The sequence below is a fragment of the Coffea eugenioides genome, chromosome 7 (assembly GCF_003713205.1).
Source record: "Coffea eugenioides isolate CCC68of chromosome 7, Ceug_1.0, whole genome shotgun sequence".
Taxonomy (NCBI): domain Eukaryota; kingdom Viridiplantae; phylum Streptophyta; class Magnoliopsida; order Gentianales; family Rubiaceae; genus Coffea; species Coffea eugenioides.
This window is the reverse complement of record NC_040041.1, coordinates 37,451,975-37,470,521: the sequence shown is the minus strand read 5'-3', so window position 1 is coordinate 37,470,521 and position 18,547 is coordinate 37,451,975. Positions and strand designations below refer to the sequence as shown.

Below are 18,547 nucleotides of genomic sequence, written 5' to 3'. Positions count from 1 at the left end.
AGGTTTTGTTAATTCTTATAAGAATTAATGATTCTATAATAAATTGGACTAACTGAGTATTTACTATAACATAGTTTATTATAGTTTTAATCATATCAAAAATTATAAAACATAATATTTAAATATATGTAGTGACCCACCGGTTGGACCACTCACCCACTGGTTGAACCAGTAACCCGTTGACCCACCTCTTTCACCGGGTTCCTCTCCGGGCCGGGTTTAATAACTATGATCAGGAGTAAAAAAGGAATGAATAGTTAAAAAAATAGTATGTGGCTTTGTAGCCTTACATGCTTATACTATTTTTTTTTTTTTTTTGATTCATCAATACCAAAGTTTCTTTTTGACGCAACCAAATGAGGAAAAATCTTTTTTTTTTCAGACTCTTTACATAACATAAATATTGGTAAGAGTCTTCCAGAACAAAACAAAAAGGAGCAAATCGCGTAAATTGTCTTTCAACTTTTTTACTAATCCAAATTTGGTCTTCATCTTGAAAATGAGATAATGTAGCCCTTCAACAAAATTTTTTGAGTCAAATTGATCCCTATGTGGCGGAGTAGTCAAGAAATATAAATCTCATAACCAACCATCGCTTAATTGAGGGGTAGATACATTTGTTCATTCATGCTAACCATTGACCTCGCTAAAGAATCACCAAAAACACAAAAAAAATGCCCCAAAGTCAGCAAAAGAATGAAGAGATGAATTACCGAAAATTCATGAGGAATAGATTTTTTGGTGTTTTTGTTGATTTTTTTATGGGGAAAAGCATTGAAATATGTTTGTTGGACTGATCATCTTTCAGAATTTTGAATGGGTGAAGCTAGAAACGAATATTTCAGCCATGTTCTACTACTGATATCAAAGCACTGCGAGACATAAGGTCGCTGCAGCTTATTAATATAAATGAGCTGCTGGCTGGGGACATCAATGATTATTTAGGTTTAGTAATGCACCGTTAATTCTTACTGTTATTGCACGAAGTAAGAACTTTTTAAAACTTTGTAGGATGTTCCTTTATGGTAGCTCATGGATTTTGCTGAGATATCTGCTAGTTTTCTCATACTGGTCAATATTACAGGGGATCTAATGCCCCGAAGATGGAAGTTTTTTGCCATGTTTCAATTCCTCCCTCTATTTTTTTCCTCTTTTGGTACAAAGCTCTGACATTAACTGAAGCACCAATCTTTCTTTTTTGTCCTGTTTGGTTACTGTGTACATTTCCATCAGAAATTTTATGGTGCAACTCCATAGTGTCCTTTATTTAGATGAATATACATTACTAGATTCAGTTCTAATGGGTTTTGAAAAATGAATTTTGCTAAGTTTCTGCAAAATGGTTGAAGACGTTTTTCTGGCTGCAAGTACAAACATTCTCCTTTTATACTTGTTTCTTGTTTCATCTTGGCAAACTAGTATATCTTATTTTCAATTTCTTCTTGTACCTGGCTTTAATTAATTCGTTGAAATTTGTGTCCTTATCAGGCTTGTTTAATTATTGTATCCTTGGAATTTTACAACTTGGTCTTGCTACTTTGGTATTAGCGAATCCGACTTCCATTCCTGAGGGAAAGAACCGACCCCGACCAAGGGGGCTGAACATATGCCTTTTTTTTTTGTTACTCTTGTATATGGTTTTACATAGAGTTTTAGTATTATTTTTGGTCATTTTCTGTATGTTTTTCTAGTAATGAGCATATTAAAGTGTTGTTCTTGTGGCTAACATATTTTAGTAAAAAGTACAAATGTAGAACTGAAGACAAGACAACTTATAGACCATGTACATAAAGAGTTTCATTATATTAGTTAAAAGTTTGTGCAAATTTGTCATTTTTCTTAGGAAACATGTTAATAATTATGTTTCTTTTTTTCTTGGATAAGTATGGATGTGCATTGTATGGGTATAATACGAGTATTTACTAAGCCTTTTCAAAATTGCAAGGATTAATTACAAAATGCACCCTCAGAAGTACATTAATTCTTATTTGTTTTGCTCATTATTTAATTGCTACAACCCACCCTCGAACTTTTTCAATGTTTCAGAATTGAAGAACCATCTCTACAAACTAGGGTTGGAATCTAATTTCATCAGTCTAGATGCACATGCTTACATGTCAAGCATGTTTACCAAAATAATAAAGATTTTGACATATAATAGTTCAGATTTGCGCAAGTTCAAGAATTTATTTATTTTTCTTTACAAATTTAGTATCATTTTGCGTGACATGGGATTCTTCGCTAGAATTGATATGTCACAAGATTAGTGCAAAGCATGAATTTCTTAAATCAATTGTGGGTTGTGCTTGTGACGACCCTGATTTTCAAGATTTTATATTCTATGACTTTGCCTCTATGGGATTACTTTCAAACTAATTTTGGGTCTGAAAAAGAAAACAGAGATTCGAGAATTTAGTGTTCTTTAACTTGAATTAATTGCACGTTTGGACCAACTTGTGGGGTTAATCCATACACTTAGATTTCCTTTTGAGGATTTCATCTCTAGCTGCCTCAAAATTTGGGGACCAAAATTGAATATAAATAAGTAGCAATGACGAAAAAATAACATAAAATAAAATAAAAAAGTACCAACGACGAAGCGTGAGGTGTTGTTTCTTGAAATGTCTACCGAGAAATCTAGCATTTGCTTTCTTCAAATGACACATTTTGCTTCTTCACTTCGTTCCACCTTTGCATTTCTTCCAAAAATTTTCAGGGACAAGAAAAGAAAGACACCCGAGAGACTAGAGTAAGGCAAGAGGAGAGCTAAGGAAAAGGAGGAAAGAAAGTACGAACATGGCTGTATTCTTGATCTTCTTGTTGCAGCTGTGAGCAAGAGGAAAGCTCAGAGATTTGCACCTATAGTTACGAGAAAAGAAGTTTTCCTCTTGTCATGAATTGAGGTCTAAGCTGAGATGTTTTTCTCTTACTTGTCATGTGAATGTAGTATCTTCATTATTAGTGTTTGTATGCACTTGGGGGTGAGAAACAGTGGATTATTAAGTGGAACAGAGCTGGGGAATTCGTGAAACACCTTTAGAACTGGACATCGGTGACTTCAGAAGTTATAGTCACCCATACGTAGTTCAAGAAAATCATCCCTAACTTGACGTAGACTCGAAAGTCGAAATTAATTGCTATTTGATGTATATGAGCTTGTAGGACTATAAACCAGTATCAATATGGTGGTCTAGCTCCTCATATATTGTGTTGGATATTTTAATAAAAATATCATTAATATTTTGAATTCATTCACATGCTTATTTTGAATTCAAACGCAATAAGTTACAAAATTTGAAATGAATTTTCAGTTATAAGATCACCATTAAAAAATCTAACTTATGAGATTTATGTCTTGTTTTTGTAACCTATGTAATGATTAGGTTTTAAGAATTTATTTATTAAATTTTGATTATTATACAATGACCTAGACCTTTTCAAATTTTGTAACTGAAAAATATGACACATTTATTCCATTTAGTGGTGGTATTCTAATACTCCTAAAATTTTAGCCTATAAATAGAGGTCACTATTAACCAAGTTTGATACACCTTTCTTGCTATTTCAAAAACTAACTGTAGACACCAAATTTTTGTCAATTTTCAATGTTTTATTGGATTTTATCTATTTGATAAGTTTTTTATTTATTTATTTTTTTTACATTTTAATGTGTAATTTTCTCATTTTTACAGGTTTATTTTAGGAAAAGAAAAAAAAAGGAAAAACAAACAAAAGGAAAAAATCAAGAAATCAAATCATCCTAATCATTTTTTTTCTACCAAATACACTTAACCCATTTCACACTCAATTGCCATGCTTCTTTCTTTTCATTAGGTGGAAAAGATCATCATTTTGGTCAACCAAGCACACAAACTCCACTTTCCTCCCAATATAGACTCTCTCGGCCCTTTTTTCTTTCCACCATCAGACAAGCCAGAACAAGAAAAAAAAATAAACTCTCCACTTTTTTTGGCTCCTAAAGGACTCTCTCGGCTCTCTCTTGTCTCTCAAGAGACAAGACCAAAAAAAAAAAAGAGAAACAAGAAGCACTCTCCACTCCTTCACTCTGCTCACGGCTCCCTCTACCCATTTTTCTTCCACAAAACTCAAACACAAAAAGAAAGGCAGTGATGGGTTAAGCTATTGGAGTTTGCCGATTTCATCAAATTCTTAGGCAAAGGACTACAACCTTCATTGAGGTACATTTTGTTTTCTTTTTTCCAGTTTTTCTTTTCCTTAATTAATTAGATTAAAAGCATGTTTAGGTGCTGCTTTGTCCCTTTCTCTTGTTGGTTTTGTTGTTGGGCATGTCCAAGATTAGACTGAGGAGAAGAAAGATTATTTTTGTATATGCATGTTAACTGATTGAAAAAATGCCAAAATGAAAAAAAGAATTTTAGGGGGCTGTTTTGCTTTATTTTAGCCCTTTTATGTTGTCTTCTTGTCAAATTAAAATCATAGTTGTATTGTAGAGGTTGTAAGGAGTATTGTAGTATAAATTTTGTGATTTTTAGTGGTGATTATAGTGTTTTAAAAAAATAAAAACTGGGCTATTTTTTAGCATTTTGGCCACTTTCGGGTCATTTTTTTGTAAAAACTAATTTTAAAAATGGAATCTACGCGAAAAATGGAGTGGGGAGGTATATTTTGAGAAATTTTGGCGACCGGAAAAGTCGCCGGTAGCCTGCGACGGTCCGGCGGCGCGCCGCCGCCAGCTGCCATGGCCACCAGCTGAAGATTCTTCAGTTGGCCGAAGAAGAAGAAAAAGAAACGGATGGGGAGTGGAGGAAGAAGAAAGAAAAGAAAGAGAAAGAAAAGAATGGTTGGGCTAATAATTTTTTCTGGTGGGTTTTTAGTTGGATTTTGACTTGGGTTTTGGTTATTTTTTTGGGTTTTAGGCATGGGCTTGGGAGTTGAAACCCATGCATTTCAGTTGGGTTTATTTGATAAAATCAATGGCTAGCCCGTCTCTCGTTCTCGAGGCTTTCCGGTTGGGCCGGATGGCCGTGGCCCAAAGAAAAATAGAGAATGGCCCAGTGGCCTGTTTTCTTAAGAAGACCTGCTAGTGAAATTTGCACTTTACCCCCTGATCTTTGGAGTAGTTTCACTTCAGCCGAGAACATTTTAAATTTGTTTCACATAGGTCCTTAAATTAATTGCACTTTGGTCTCTGAACTTTATCTTTCATTTAATTTTGGCCCCTAAACTTTAGAAAAATTATATTTTTGACTCAAAAGTCTTTCAATTTTTGCAATTTAGTCCCTGGTGAATTTTGACTCTCTTTATTATAATTGTTTCTTTTCTTTAATAGCTAATTATGTTACTTTTGAGTATATTTAACTTGTAATTTTAGATGTTCTTAAATTTCTTTACATTTGACATGTTAAGATTAATTTAGTATTTTTTTTATCATTATTATTATTTTCAATTAAATTGGTGCCATGATTCTTTTGTTCATTTTGAGTATAAATAGGGCAATTTGACTCCATTTAGTCACCACTTCAAAAGAGAGGTACCCCTATTATTATTTCAATGTCAATTACGTGCTCCTATGTGCTCCTACGTGTTCCTATGTGTTTATATATTTTTATAGGCTTTGTTTATTTGATTTGAATGTTCATTTAAATTTTCTTATGTTTGTTTAGTTAATTTTACAATTATTTGATAGGCATTTAAATACCTCAAAAATGTAATAGATAGGATAATTATATTTGTTTTATTTTATTTCCCCTTTTAGATTGCATTTAAGCGCTCCCCGATGTAATAGGTAGGTTGTGTGTTTATGTGGCTTATGTGTTACGTGCCTTACCCGCTTTCCTTAGGATTTTTGCATCTAGATATTATGCGTATGCGTTACGTGCTACGTGCACTTATGTGTTTATTTGTTTTAATTTATGCCTACTTGTCTTATTATGTATTAAAAATGCATGACGTCACCACACTAGTCCAATGCTAGTTGTGGCTTTTCCCCCTCCGCTTACTTGCTAGTCCAACGTTAGTAAGGATTTTTAGAAATAGTTAGTCCAATGCTAGACCCTTAGATCATTCGTGCGTTAGATTCATCTTTGTGTGATATTCATTACATTTTCATGCATATTTTTTAGTTTTAGGATCTTTTCTCATTTGCATGATATTCCTTATTATATTATCCTATATCCCCTACCCTCTATATGTGTTAATCATATCATTTACAATTGCATTTCATTTAGGAAATTGTACAATAAGTAGGTTCATTTGCTTGTTCATATTAGGGGAGTTATTTCTTCAACCATGGGAAATGGGTGATTATAACTCTTTAGTTTAAATATCCCATTAATCCCTGTATAAGAAAATTATGTCACGAGTTTTTGTCTCCCGTACCCTTTATGTTGCATTCCTTTTTTTCTTTGATCACTTATATCTATGTATATAATTTAATTTCTTTTCTTTTCTTTTAATTTCATCATTTGCATACTCGTGACACCTTCAAGGAATTATTTTGACCTTCGCAATTAATGCGATTGGTTCAATTAAACCATTGAATGAACATTTTGTCCCTTTCGATATTTTTATAAATTTAGATTTGCATCCATATAGGAAACATCCAAACGTGATAAAATTAAGGGTTAGATTAGGAAAATTTTGACTAAACCTCGCAACTAGCTTAAACTAGGTTGAAAGGGTGCCTTAGATTTGAGTTAATCGGACCTTTGCCTTCCCTTTCTTCAACCGTGACTCTCGAACCCATTTTCTCTTGTTTTTCGAAGACCTGGAGTTGTCAAAAAGGGTTTTATTTTATTTTACTTTTTGTAAAAAAATATTTTTGGGTGACTTGATACACCAAAACTCAAGACCAAGTGGCGACTTCTATTTTTTCTTAAAAACCCTTTTAGACTAAATTTTGGATCCAAATTGTCGCATTTTTTAAAGTCCTATTCTAGGTCCTTTTCATTTATTTTTAAATAAAAATCACATCTTTTATAAAACTCATTATATTTCCGTTGCGAAAAATGGGGCGCGACACTATCTTCCTCTCACTTCTATTGGGCATTAGTTAGGTGTTAAGAAAAGCTTTAGCTTCTCTAAATTGTGTAGATTTAGTAGAAGCAACAGCATAGGCTGGGCTATTATATCCCAAAGGCGACGTGCTATCAACCTTCTACACCGGGCATAATCCCAAGAGGGGCGCGAATCATCTTAAGAGAGCGACCTAATTCGCGCCTTACCTAGCCAAAATTACTTTATTTCTCTTCCTTTGACTTTTGTTTTACAGGTTGATCGTGCAAATCAAGTTCTAAAGGAACAATAATTTAAGACGATTCACAGTACCATCGAAGTTGCAAGCAATGTTGCAAACGCTGCCACTATTGGATCTAGTGATCTCAACAAACCGTTTCGCTTTAGTGGCTAACACTTCAAAAGGTGGGCCAAGAAAGTGATGTTCTATTTGAAGCTAATGAAGGTTGCCTGGGTCTTAGCCACAAAGAATCAAAAAAAGATAGACACCAGTTCAATGACTGATGAAGAAAGGGAGAATCATGCCAAACAACTTCAAAAATGGGAAAATGATGAGGAGGATTGCAGAAATTATATCCTTAATTGTTTGTCTGATAAACTTTATGATTTTTATTCTTCATCTTATACGTCAGCAAAAGGAATTTGGAGAGCATTGCAACAAAAATATGATACTGAAGAAGCAGGCTCGAAAAAATATGCTTGTAGCCGTTATTTCAAGTTTCAAATGGTGAAAAACAAGCCAGTACTAGAGCAAGTTCATGACTTGCAAATGATCGTCCATGAGATTGAATCTGAAGGAGTCAAAGTCGATCCACAAATGCAAGTTGCAGCCATCATTGACAAACTTCCAACATCATGGAAAGATTTTCAGAAAGGGCTACGTCAAGCAACAAGAGTTGACAATAGCAAATTTGATGGCAAGGTTGCACATTGAAGAAGCAGCTAGAAAACAAGATAAAGGTGAAGATTTCAATGGGAGTACTAAGGTAAACTTCCTAACTTCTAGTGAAAATGTCTCTAAGGGTCAACAAGACAAACATAACGCCTTTTTGAAGCCTAGAGGGAAGAATATGAAAAACAAGTTTTCAAAAAATTATTTTAACCACAAAAAGTCAAATCAAGGACCCCCTTCAAAACAAGTTTCAAATACTCCAAATTTTGGAATGAATAATAGAGCTTGTTTTGTTTGTGGAAAATTGGGTCATCGTGCAAAAAATTGTCGTTTTAGAAAATTTGGACCCAATTTTAAGCCATAAGCTAATGCGACTCAACTAATTGAAGAGTCATTTGTGGCTATGGTTTCTGAAATCAATTTTGTTGGAAATACTGAAGGGCGGTGGGCTGATTCTGGTGCCTCTAGGCATGTTTGCTATGATAGAACTTGGTTCAAAAGTTGTTCAACTTGGTTCAAAAGTTGTTCTCCTATTGAAAAAGCAACAAAAGTTTTGCTAGGAGATTCACATACAACCAATGTTCTAGGCATGGGTGAAGTTGAACTAAAGTTTACTTCTGGGCGTATCTTGACCCTAAGAGATGTTCTTCACGTTCCTGAAATTAGAAAGAACTTGGTTTCTTGCTATCTTCTTAATAAGGCTGGTTTTAAGCAGTCTATAGAATCTGATCAATATGTGCTTACAAAGAATAGTACCTTTGTTGGAAAAGGTTATGCTTGTGATGGTATGTTTAAACTTAATGTTGAAATGAATGAAATTTCTACTTCTGCTTATATCGTTTCTTGTATAAATATGTGGCATGCACGTCTTTGTCATATAAATAGCAAATACTTAAAAAATATGAGCCACATAGGGTTAATTCCAAAATTGCATAATGAGTTTGAAAAATATGAATATTGTAGCATGACTAAAATAACTAAACAACCTCATTTGAAAGTTGAAAGAAAAATAGAGTTATTAGAATTAATACATTCTGACATTTGTGAATTTGAAAGCATATTAACATGTGAAGGTAAAAGATATTTTATCACATTTATAGATGATTTTTCAAAATATTGTTATATCTACCTTATGAAACATAAAAGTGAGGCTTTTGAGAAATTTACTATTTTTGTTAAAGAGGTTGAAAATCGTTTTGAAAGAAAAATCAAAAGATTTAGAACAGATAGAGGAAAAGAATATGATACTATTGGCCTTATAAATTTTATCAAATCATTAGAAATAATACATGAGGTTACTCCACCATATTCACCTCAATCAAACGGTGTGGCTAAAAGAAAAAATAGATCTTTGATAGATTTAATAAATGCTATGTTAGCAAATTCGAGTGCACCTAAAAATTAATGGGGTGAAGCTATTTTAACAGCTAATTATACTTTAAATAGAGTACCACGTAAAAAAGATTTAATAACTCCTCATGAATTATGGAGGAACAAAAAACCCAATATTGAATATTTTAGAGTATGGGGTTGTTTAGCGTATGTAACAATTTCTGAACCAAAAATTCCAAAATTAGGAATAAAAGCAATTAGATGTATATTTATTGGATATTCTTTAAACAGTAAAGCATATAGATTTCTAGATCTAGAAAATAATGTAGTAATTGAATCTCTAGATGTAATTTTTCATGAAGATAAATTTCCATTTAAAAATAGTGGGGGTATAAAATTGAATGAATATAGTGAAAAATCCGAAGAAGCTAGTTCTTCTAATGTTAAAGGTTCAACTTGAGGAAAAGAGCAATTGAGAACCAATAAAAGGAAAAGGACACAAAAGGATTTTAGTCCTGATTTTCAAACTTATAATATAGAGGGGGATCCTATAACTATTTCTGAAGCTTTATCATCTTTTGATTCTGATTTTTGGAGAGAAGCAATTAATGATGAAATGGAATCTTTAATGTCTAATAAAACTTGGAAATTAGTTGATTTACCCCCTAGTTGTAAAACTATAGGTTGTAAATGGATATTAAAGAAAAAATTTAAACCTGATGGCACTATAGATAAATATAAAGCCAGGCTTGTTGCAAAGGGTTTTAAGCAAAAAGGAGAGATAGATTTCTTTGATACTTTTTCACCAGTTACAAGAGTGACTTCTATACGACTTTTAATAGCTATAGTAGCAATTCATGAATTAAAAATACATCGAATGGATGTAAAAACAGCTTTTCTAAGGTGATTTAAATGAAGAGATTTATATGGATCAACCCGAAGGATTTATTCAACCTGGTTTAGAAAATAAGGTTTGTAAATTGAATAAATCTTTATATGGACTTAAACAAGCACTAAACAATGGCATGAAAAATTCGATCAATGCGTATTGATTAATGGCTTTAGGTCAAATGAAAGTGATAAGTGCATTTATTATAAATCGTTTGGAGACTCTCATGTGATAATTTGTGTATATGTTGACGATTTATTGATATTTAGGACTAATATGCAAGTAATTGAGGTTACAAAAGCATTACTTAAAAGTAATTTCGAAATGAAAGATTTAGGCGAAGCTAATGTCATACTTGGTATGAAAATTACAAAAAATTCAGAAGGAATTTTTATTGATCAATCTCACTATATTGAAAAATATTAAAAAAATATAATTATTTTGATTGTAAACCAGTTTGTATGCCATTTGATTCTCATATGTGTTTATTTCCTACTAAAAATGATTCTGATGTGATAAATCAAAAAGAGTATGCTAGTATAATTGGTAGTTTAAGATATGCAACTGATTGTACTAGACCTGATATTGCATATGCAGTTGGTGTACTTAGTAGGTTTACTAGTAAACCCAACTTTACACATTGGAATGCAATTCATGGAATCATGAGATATCTTAAGAGAACTTTAGAAAATTATTATGGTCTATTTTATAAAAAATATCCTGCTGTACTTGAAGGTTTTAGTGATGCAGATTGGAGTTCACAATCTAGTGATTCTTTGTCCAATACTGGTTGTTTATTTACATTGGGAGGTGGAGCCATTTGTTGGCGATCCAAAACACAACATATAATCGCAAAGTCCACCATGGAAACAGAGTTAATTGCTCTTGCTTCTGCATGTGAAGAAGCAGGTTGGTTACATGATTTACTATCTGAAATTCCAATGTGGAATAAGCCGATACCTCCTGTTTTAATACATTGTGATAGTACCGCTGCTATTGGCAGAGTTCACAATAAATATTATAATGGAAAATCCAGATCTATAAGGAGAAAACACAGTACTGTGAGATCATATTTAAATAATGGTTCATTAACCATTGATTTTGTGAGATCGGGTGATAATCTTGCCGATCAACTTACAAAAGCTCTGGCTAGAGAAAAGATCTGGAAAGCATCAAGAGAGATTGGATTAAAGCCCAAAAAAGTAAAAGCTACCTATGAGGATACAACCACCTAGGGACTGGAGATCCCAAGAACTAGGTTGGAGACAAACGAATCATAAAGTCGCTTGTTGTGATACATGCAAATTTTTAGTCTAATCATACGATGCTATGCATGTAATTCTATGACAAATATGAGAGGTTGAGAACTAATCTCTTAATGAGTTCTATAGCCCTTATCGGTGGGATGTGTTAGTCACAGAAACATCCTTGATAGACTCACCTATATGAGTGTAAGGGTTTGGCCGCCCTTATGAGAATTTGGGCTAATTCTCTAGAGCACTCATGAACACTGGGGTAAAGTACATGGCCATGATGTACTGGCTTGAAAAGCTCGTTTAAGAACACCTAGAATATCATGTGTGTTAAGTTTTCTACGTTTCCTCAAGCAATCATAGTTTAAAGGCTAAGTCCACTATGATTCTAATACGGGAAAACTGAAACACTAAGTGAAAGTTTAAAGGCATTGCCACTTTCATAAGGCATGATGTTCTCACCATATGCCCAAACTATTTTTATTAAAATAAGTGGGGGATTGTTGGATATTTTAATAAAAATATCATTAATATTTTGAATTTATTCACATGATTATTTTGAATTCAAATGCAATAAGTTACAAAATTTGAAATGAGTTTTCAGTTATAAGATCACCATTAAAAAATGTAACTTATGAGATTTATGTCTTGTTTTTGTAACCTATGTAATGATTAGGTTTTAAGAATTTATTTATTAAATTTTGACTATTATACAATGACCTAGACCTTTTCAAATTTTGTAACTAAAAATATGACACATTTATTCCATTTAATGGTGGTATTCTAATACTCCTAAAATTTTAGCCTATAAATAGAGGTCACTATCAACCAAGTTTGATACACCTTTCTTGCTATTTCAAAACTATCTTCCTCTCACTTCTATTGGGCATTAGTTAGGTGTTGAGAAGAGCTTTAGCTTCTCTAAATTGTGTAGATTTAGTAGAAGCAACAACATAGGCTGGGCCGTTGTATCCTAGAGGCGACGTGCTATCAACCTTCTACACAGGGCATAATTCCGAGAGGGGCGCGAATCGTCTTAAGAGAGCGACCTAGTTCGCGCCTCACCTAGCCAAAATTACTTTATTTCTCTTCCTTTGACTTTTGTTTTGCAGGTTGATCGTGCATATCAAGTTCTAAAGGAACAACATATTGAACCCAGTTTATCTCCAAAGCCAACTGAAAATCATTCCTGGAATGGAGCAACGGGTGGCTTCTGGACCGTAAGGAGATGTTCCACATTAGATGAGAAATTTTCACTAATTTGCCAAGTAATTGGTATACTACCCACATAGGTGTTTTTATATGGGTTTTTGATTGAAAATTTTGGAATTCTGAATGAAATAGAACTATGAAATTCGTGAACAAGACATAGCATTCAGAACCGTTGCCGCAGCGGTTTCAGTCAGCTTTGACCAGTTGTGGAAAATTGGCTATAACTTGGTATAGAAAAGTCAGATTTAAGAATCGTCAATTGCGTTTGGAAATAAACTCAAAGAGCTTTCCAAAGGTATAAAAATCTAGCTCTGCTTCTCTGTCCATAAATGCCAGAAAATCCGACAACTTAGCTGAAAATGGAACTCTGAACAGGTTATTCCAGGAAACTGTATTGAATTGTGACTGGATTTAGACCCACTTATGGTCTGAATCGCAGAATGACATCTCTGGAGATTTGTAGTGCCCTGAGTCTAGTTTCTAAAGGTACAAATTTTACAGTTTTTTGGCAAATATAGCTTGAGTTGTATTAGTTTATTTGAGTACTATAGCAGCAGATTTTACAGTCATCCTTGAGCAGCCTTGGGAAATTGGCCATAACTTGGTGTAGGAAAGTTGGGGTTGACCACCGTTGGTTGCGTTATAAACTAGATTTTTAGGGCTTCTTGTGAGTGTAAATATTTGGCCCTAGTTCTAGATATAAAGAATTTGGTGCAGCTCTAAAGTCAGCTGAAAATCAACTCTACTTGTAGTTGAGATGCTCATGGTTTAATGATACTTTGTTTCTGTTATTTTCCAGTAGGTTCTGATCCTAATTAAGGAATCTAAGCTTGACTTGGGTTTTAGGACTTGTTTTTTTGAAATTGAACTCTGATTCATGTTGTGGCAAGTTGTAATTGAACAAACATAGAGGAATAACTGTGAAAAGAAAAGGAACAACTAAAGTGTGAGTGTCCAAAAAGTCAGTTTTTCAAAAATAAAATATTATTATTATACTGCCAAATGCATGTTTTTGGTGATGAAATTTCTGTGCATCTAGAATGTGGTTCACTCGTTACTAAATTGGTGTTTAAATTTGTATTGATTTATACTCTGGTCGCCGTGATTATTGTTAAACATGGTACCATTGCTGACTGTTGTTGTTACTAGGGCCCATGTCAAGTTTAGTCAAAATGCTATGAGCTGGTAATGGACTTAGTCGATTGGTTTTGGCTATCTTGACAAAGCAACCCGACATGTAGGTGCATAAGGGCTTCTACATGTTTGTGCCGAGATTGATGCGCGCATTTACTGAAACTGATATAAACCGATACGGTGGAGTGTTTGGGATCAAGAGCGCACATGTTGTGATAAGGAGGTTGCGCCTTGTTACTGTTCTTGATACTATTGTCTATTGATGCATAACACCGTTATCATGCCAAAAACTGAATTGTATCGCTTCTGGTAGATTAGTCTATTCATATGTACTATGTGAATTATGGGTGTTCATTTTTTGTAAAAACTTACCATAATACTACACATAGTAGTATTGAGAATACATACAGTTATTTTTTTTTAATAATACTAATCTTTGAGTTTGAAAATTATTTATGAAACCATGCTCACACACATCATGGCCTCACTGAGCCTTTAGCTCACTGTCCTTTTGAAATGTTTTCTGCAAAATTTTGTGTAAGGTATACGCCGGAAGTGCAGGAGTTTACTTGGGAGTTGGAGCTGTGTAGATATTTTTTGGTAGTTGAATGCTTCTGGAGCTATTTTGAGTATTAAGTTGATCTAACTTCTTATGGGTAGGCAACTTTTGTACATGTAAAGGTTTGTATTTGCTATTCTAAGGCTGTAAGAGTTTACCTTGTTGAAACTTTGAAGTAATATTTACTTCTATTAAGTTTGCAAATTGAGTCTTGGCGAGACCCAGACAAGTGTTCTGCTACACCCTTCCCAAGGGGAGGTGGGGTGGCTGGGGCGCCACAGTGCTTCTGTTCCTTTTGTATTAGTTATTGATTATAAAAGACTTAATCGTTGAGTAAGTGATGAGATTAGTTTATAAGTTGAAGGTTGCTGTTGGTAAAAAAGAATTCAATTTTGATGTATTTTGGTTAAAAGGACTAAATCAATTAAAAATGATAGTTCCAAGATGTGCGTTTGATAAAACTAAAACTCGAAAATTGAAATCTAAAGTTTGAATCCATTAAATTACTGAATTGTTAAGTATAAAATTAGATACATTTAAGTATATATTAGATTCAGTAATAAGTAAATAGTTTATCGCTTATTTTTTGAAACAAGTTTTGCCTATGAAATTCAGTACCGTGTAATTAACTTGGATTTTCAATTTTTGATTATCAAACATGTCTAAATATATTAAAATTTAAATCCATTCAATTCAAGTGCTGAATTGAGTTATCAAATAGGGCCTAACTTAGCTAAAATGTAAATTAAGGATTGCAACAATTTTAGTAGAAAAAGGTTTAAATAATTTATTTCCCATCCCCTATTTAACAAATTTGAAATCGGCTTGGATGTTGTACCAAAAATGAAAAAATAATAACAACGTGACTTGGTCAGCTAACAAAGGAGCAAAAGAGAAAATTTATTGAAGTTGGTGGCAATTAATACGTTAGCTTAACATTTATTGAAAATTCTCTGACCTCTGTTGAGTTTTAGCAAAAGTTGTATGGAAAAATTTTAGCATTTTATTTTATGAGAAAGAATTACAAACTTACACTCAGAAAATCCCTACTTTCAACCACTCTTGCTATGAGAATCAAAACTGAAGTTTAATTAGCACCAAATATCGTAAGAGGTGATTCTGATTCTTGAAACTTTTGCTGGTGTCTAATCATGTTTTTTAATCAACTAATTTTGAAAGAGAATGGCCGACTGGTGTAGTCTTCTAATAAAAGCTAACAAAGTCAAACCTAGAACCTAAACTTTGGACATAAAATAAACTTAGGTCTGATCACCAATGGACAGCACCCAATGTTTTCTCTTTAGGCTTAACCGTTAAGAATAGTATACATGACACAAAACTCACACATGCCGTAGGATAAATTGTCAAATTAATAAAGTGGAATGAATATTAACATCATAAGCACATTAAACTTATAATGAACATTAGAGACATCCTTCAATTGTAGGTACATGATTTGAATTTCAATCCCACCTTACAATTTGTGAATAGAATATCATGTCTACGCAGAATCATTTCAAGAAGAGATGTTAATAAAAGCCATGACAAGTCTACACAACAAATTCAGGCACTTGGTTCCTTGTAATTTTAAGCAAGGAAAAGTGAGTTGACACCAGTATTATTCTCTTCTCTAGGTGTTTATGAAATTATTATAGCAGGTTGATCTAGTAACTAGGAAGGTCACCCATGATATTAGGATTAATAGCTCCAAAATAGTACACTTTGACAGTAAAGAAACAATAAGAAATGCTACATATTTTTTCTAATATCCACGAGTCACTCTTCAGATTCTTCTGAAGCCAGAGAAGGCAAACATGGGCTGAAATGACTGGAAACTACTCTCGAATCAAGAAACTCTAAGACTGGTCCAGTTTCTACACATCTAGGCACCTTATATTGACCAATAGAAGCCCCTCTAGAGACAGCAAACTCCACAAGATCCTGAAATGTACCATTCTTTAACACACGAATTTCCAGTGGTGCAATTGCTCCGTGTACTCGATATTGTTTGTATATTAAGCTGAATGAGTTCTCAATTGTTTGGCAGCAACGGCTGATAGCCTCATCACTTTGTACATTCTTGTCCGAGTCCTTAACTGACAACTCCCAATATATAACATAATGCCCTGGAGCTATCTTTTTACTTGCATGACTCGTATAATCAACCAAGCTTACATTGTATGCTTGGAGAATTTGGGATGCATTATCCATAGCCATTTGTAACTCAACCTCATCTGTTTTATCCCCTTCAATGCTCAATAGCACACCTTTCCTCCTCAAGAACTTGAATTTTGGTGCCGAATTGTGAAATCCTGTTACTCTAAGTATATCGCCCATTTGATACCTGTACAATCCGGCATATGTAGTAATCACGACTTCATAGTCCTTGCCAACTTCTACATCCACAAGATCAATAAGGTCAGGAGTTGTAACAGTACTATTACCGATATCCATCTTGGAAGAATGATGTTCCTGCGGTATAAATTCGAAATAGGCTAAGTTTGGCATGAAAGTAAATGACACGTCTTCGGGTTTGGATATGGGATTGAGGTTAATTCCGAAGCAACACTCAGAGGATGCATACTTGGCAGTTGAAATGGGTAGCCCGCCGCTATAATAATCGAGGGAGGTAGCATATTGGATCATTGAACCAGTGATTAAAGTTTCGAGATACTTTGCATTAGGCCAAATTCTTTGAATAATTCCTTCCCAATTCTCTCCAGAGCACTCACTGGTTAAAAAATCTGCAAGTTCTGGATCGGATTTCATGATTCGAGCCATGCATTCTCGAAGTGGCTCGTAAGTTATTTTGGGATTGAGTGATCCAACTCTAATGTCATGAACCAAATCTTGCCAATTGAGTTCAAAAAACTTAATGACTCGGAGTAGTGCTGAAGCCAAAGAAGCACCAACCCGGTTGATTTGTTTGCGTTGATAGAGCCCACACAGCAATTGGACATACATGCTTTGGACATAATCTGTGCACAGGACACTTTCATAGGGGCTTGTGTATTGGGTGTAGGGATCACGTCTTTGGTTCTTGTAGTGTTCACTTCTGTAGTATTTAGCAAGGGCTGTTAGTGTCATATGTCCTCCTGGGGTCCTTGTCTCTGGCCATGAAAAGTAGAAATACAGCCCTTTTCCCTTGTTCAAATCTGGAACATAGCTGTCTTATGGAGGAATAAATAAATACATACATATATATATATATATACACATGCATGCATACATACATATATACATGACTGGCATTTCTATACATGACTTTAATGGATTAATTTGTCTTACGTGTTCATGACTGGCATCTGAAGACTTGATAGAACCTGACGACGATTCCATTCTTCTTCGGGCATAGGGATCAGTTTTCTTTTACCTGATGTCGTCGTCCCAGAGCTGAAAAAGTTAAAAATTTGTGGCTAAGTACAAAAAAATTCAAGAAGGTGCTTAACTTTAACAAGCTTGTTCAACTAATGCTATTAATTTATGTATTTTTCTGGTGGTCTAGATATTCATAATCAATTATGAAAATTTTATTTATTAGCAGTCTTTTAAAGAAACTGGTCTGCATATCAAATATTGAAAAAAAAATTTCTTGAAGAACATATGATGTTAAGTGTATACATGTAACAAAATTCACCTGAGCAAAAAGTCAGAAACAGGTAGAGCAGTCAAGATTGCGGAACGATCACCGTTTTCCATACGCTGAATTTCAGGCCGAATATCCTCGTAAGTAATACATGGAACTTTGGATGTAAATGTCTTAGTGTCAGTTGCACCATCAAGATTGAATCGTTGTAGATACTCAGTTTCACCATTCTGTTTTAGTATATCTGCCAAGACCATCTTCTGGACTTCACCAGCATTTTTGGTCATCTCTTCAATGAACTCTAGAGCCTTCGTATTCCAATCAGTTTCCATAATGACTTGAGCAATGTTAAAGAAAAGGATGGATTGTGGGATGTAGATGTAGTTTGGGAATATGTGTGTGTGTGTATGTGTGTGTGTGTGTGTAGAGAGAGAGAGAGATGTGCACTCAAACCTGAATAAGAAAGAATGACTGAATTAAAATGTTAGAAATTTAGGACGAAAAGTTTGTTAGATAGTCAGCCTTAATTTGTAAAGTGGTCCTAATACCCTGACCAAAAATGGTCCTCCAAAAAAAATAAGGAAAAGAAAAAATGTGATTGTCACTCGGGTCCCTCATTATTTAATGAGTAAATTACTAATAACTTTCATTCCTCTGTGGTTTCATGTAAATTGTAAATTTAATGGGAAATAGT

The 18,547-nt window shown here is 33.9% G+C and overlaps 1 protein-coding gene across 1 annotated transcript; it reads right to left on the bottom strand.

Moving 5' to 3' along the window:
- Positions 1-15,781: 15,781 nt before the first annotated feature.
- LOC113777837 (probable indole-3-acetic acid-amido synthetase GH3.1) lies at positions 15,782-18,329 on the bottom strand. Its single transcript, XM_027323051.1, has 3 exons — positions 17,905-18,329; positions 17,556-17,660; positions 15,782-17,433 (listed from the first exon to the last, which is right to left on the bottom strand). The coding sequence occupies exons 1-3, from the start codon at positions 18,183-18,185 to the stop codon at positions 16,044-16,046; spliced, it is 1,776 nt and encodes a 591-aa protein (XP_027178852.1). The 5' UTR covers positions 18,186-18,329; the 3' UTR covers positions 15,782-16,043.
- Between the last annotated feature and the right edge of the window lie 218 nt (positions 18,330-18,547).

What these genes read in the sequence shown, in the direction of transcription:
- LOC113777837 (XM_027323051.1), bottom strand. Translation starts at nt 18,185, where the DNA reads ATGGAAACTGATTGGAATACGAAGGCTCTAGAGTTCATTGAAGAGATG. An exon ending in GTTTCTGACTTTTTGCTCAG is followed by an intron (nt 17,661 to 17,904) that starts GTGAATTTTGTT and finishes TAACTTTTTCAG; the next exon opens with CTCTGGGACGACGACATCAG. An exon ending in CAGATGCCAGTCATGAACAC is followed by an intron (nt 17,434 to 17,555) that starts GTAAGACAAATT and finishes TCCATAAGACAG; the next exon opens with CTATGTTCCAGATTTGAACA.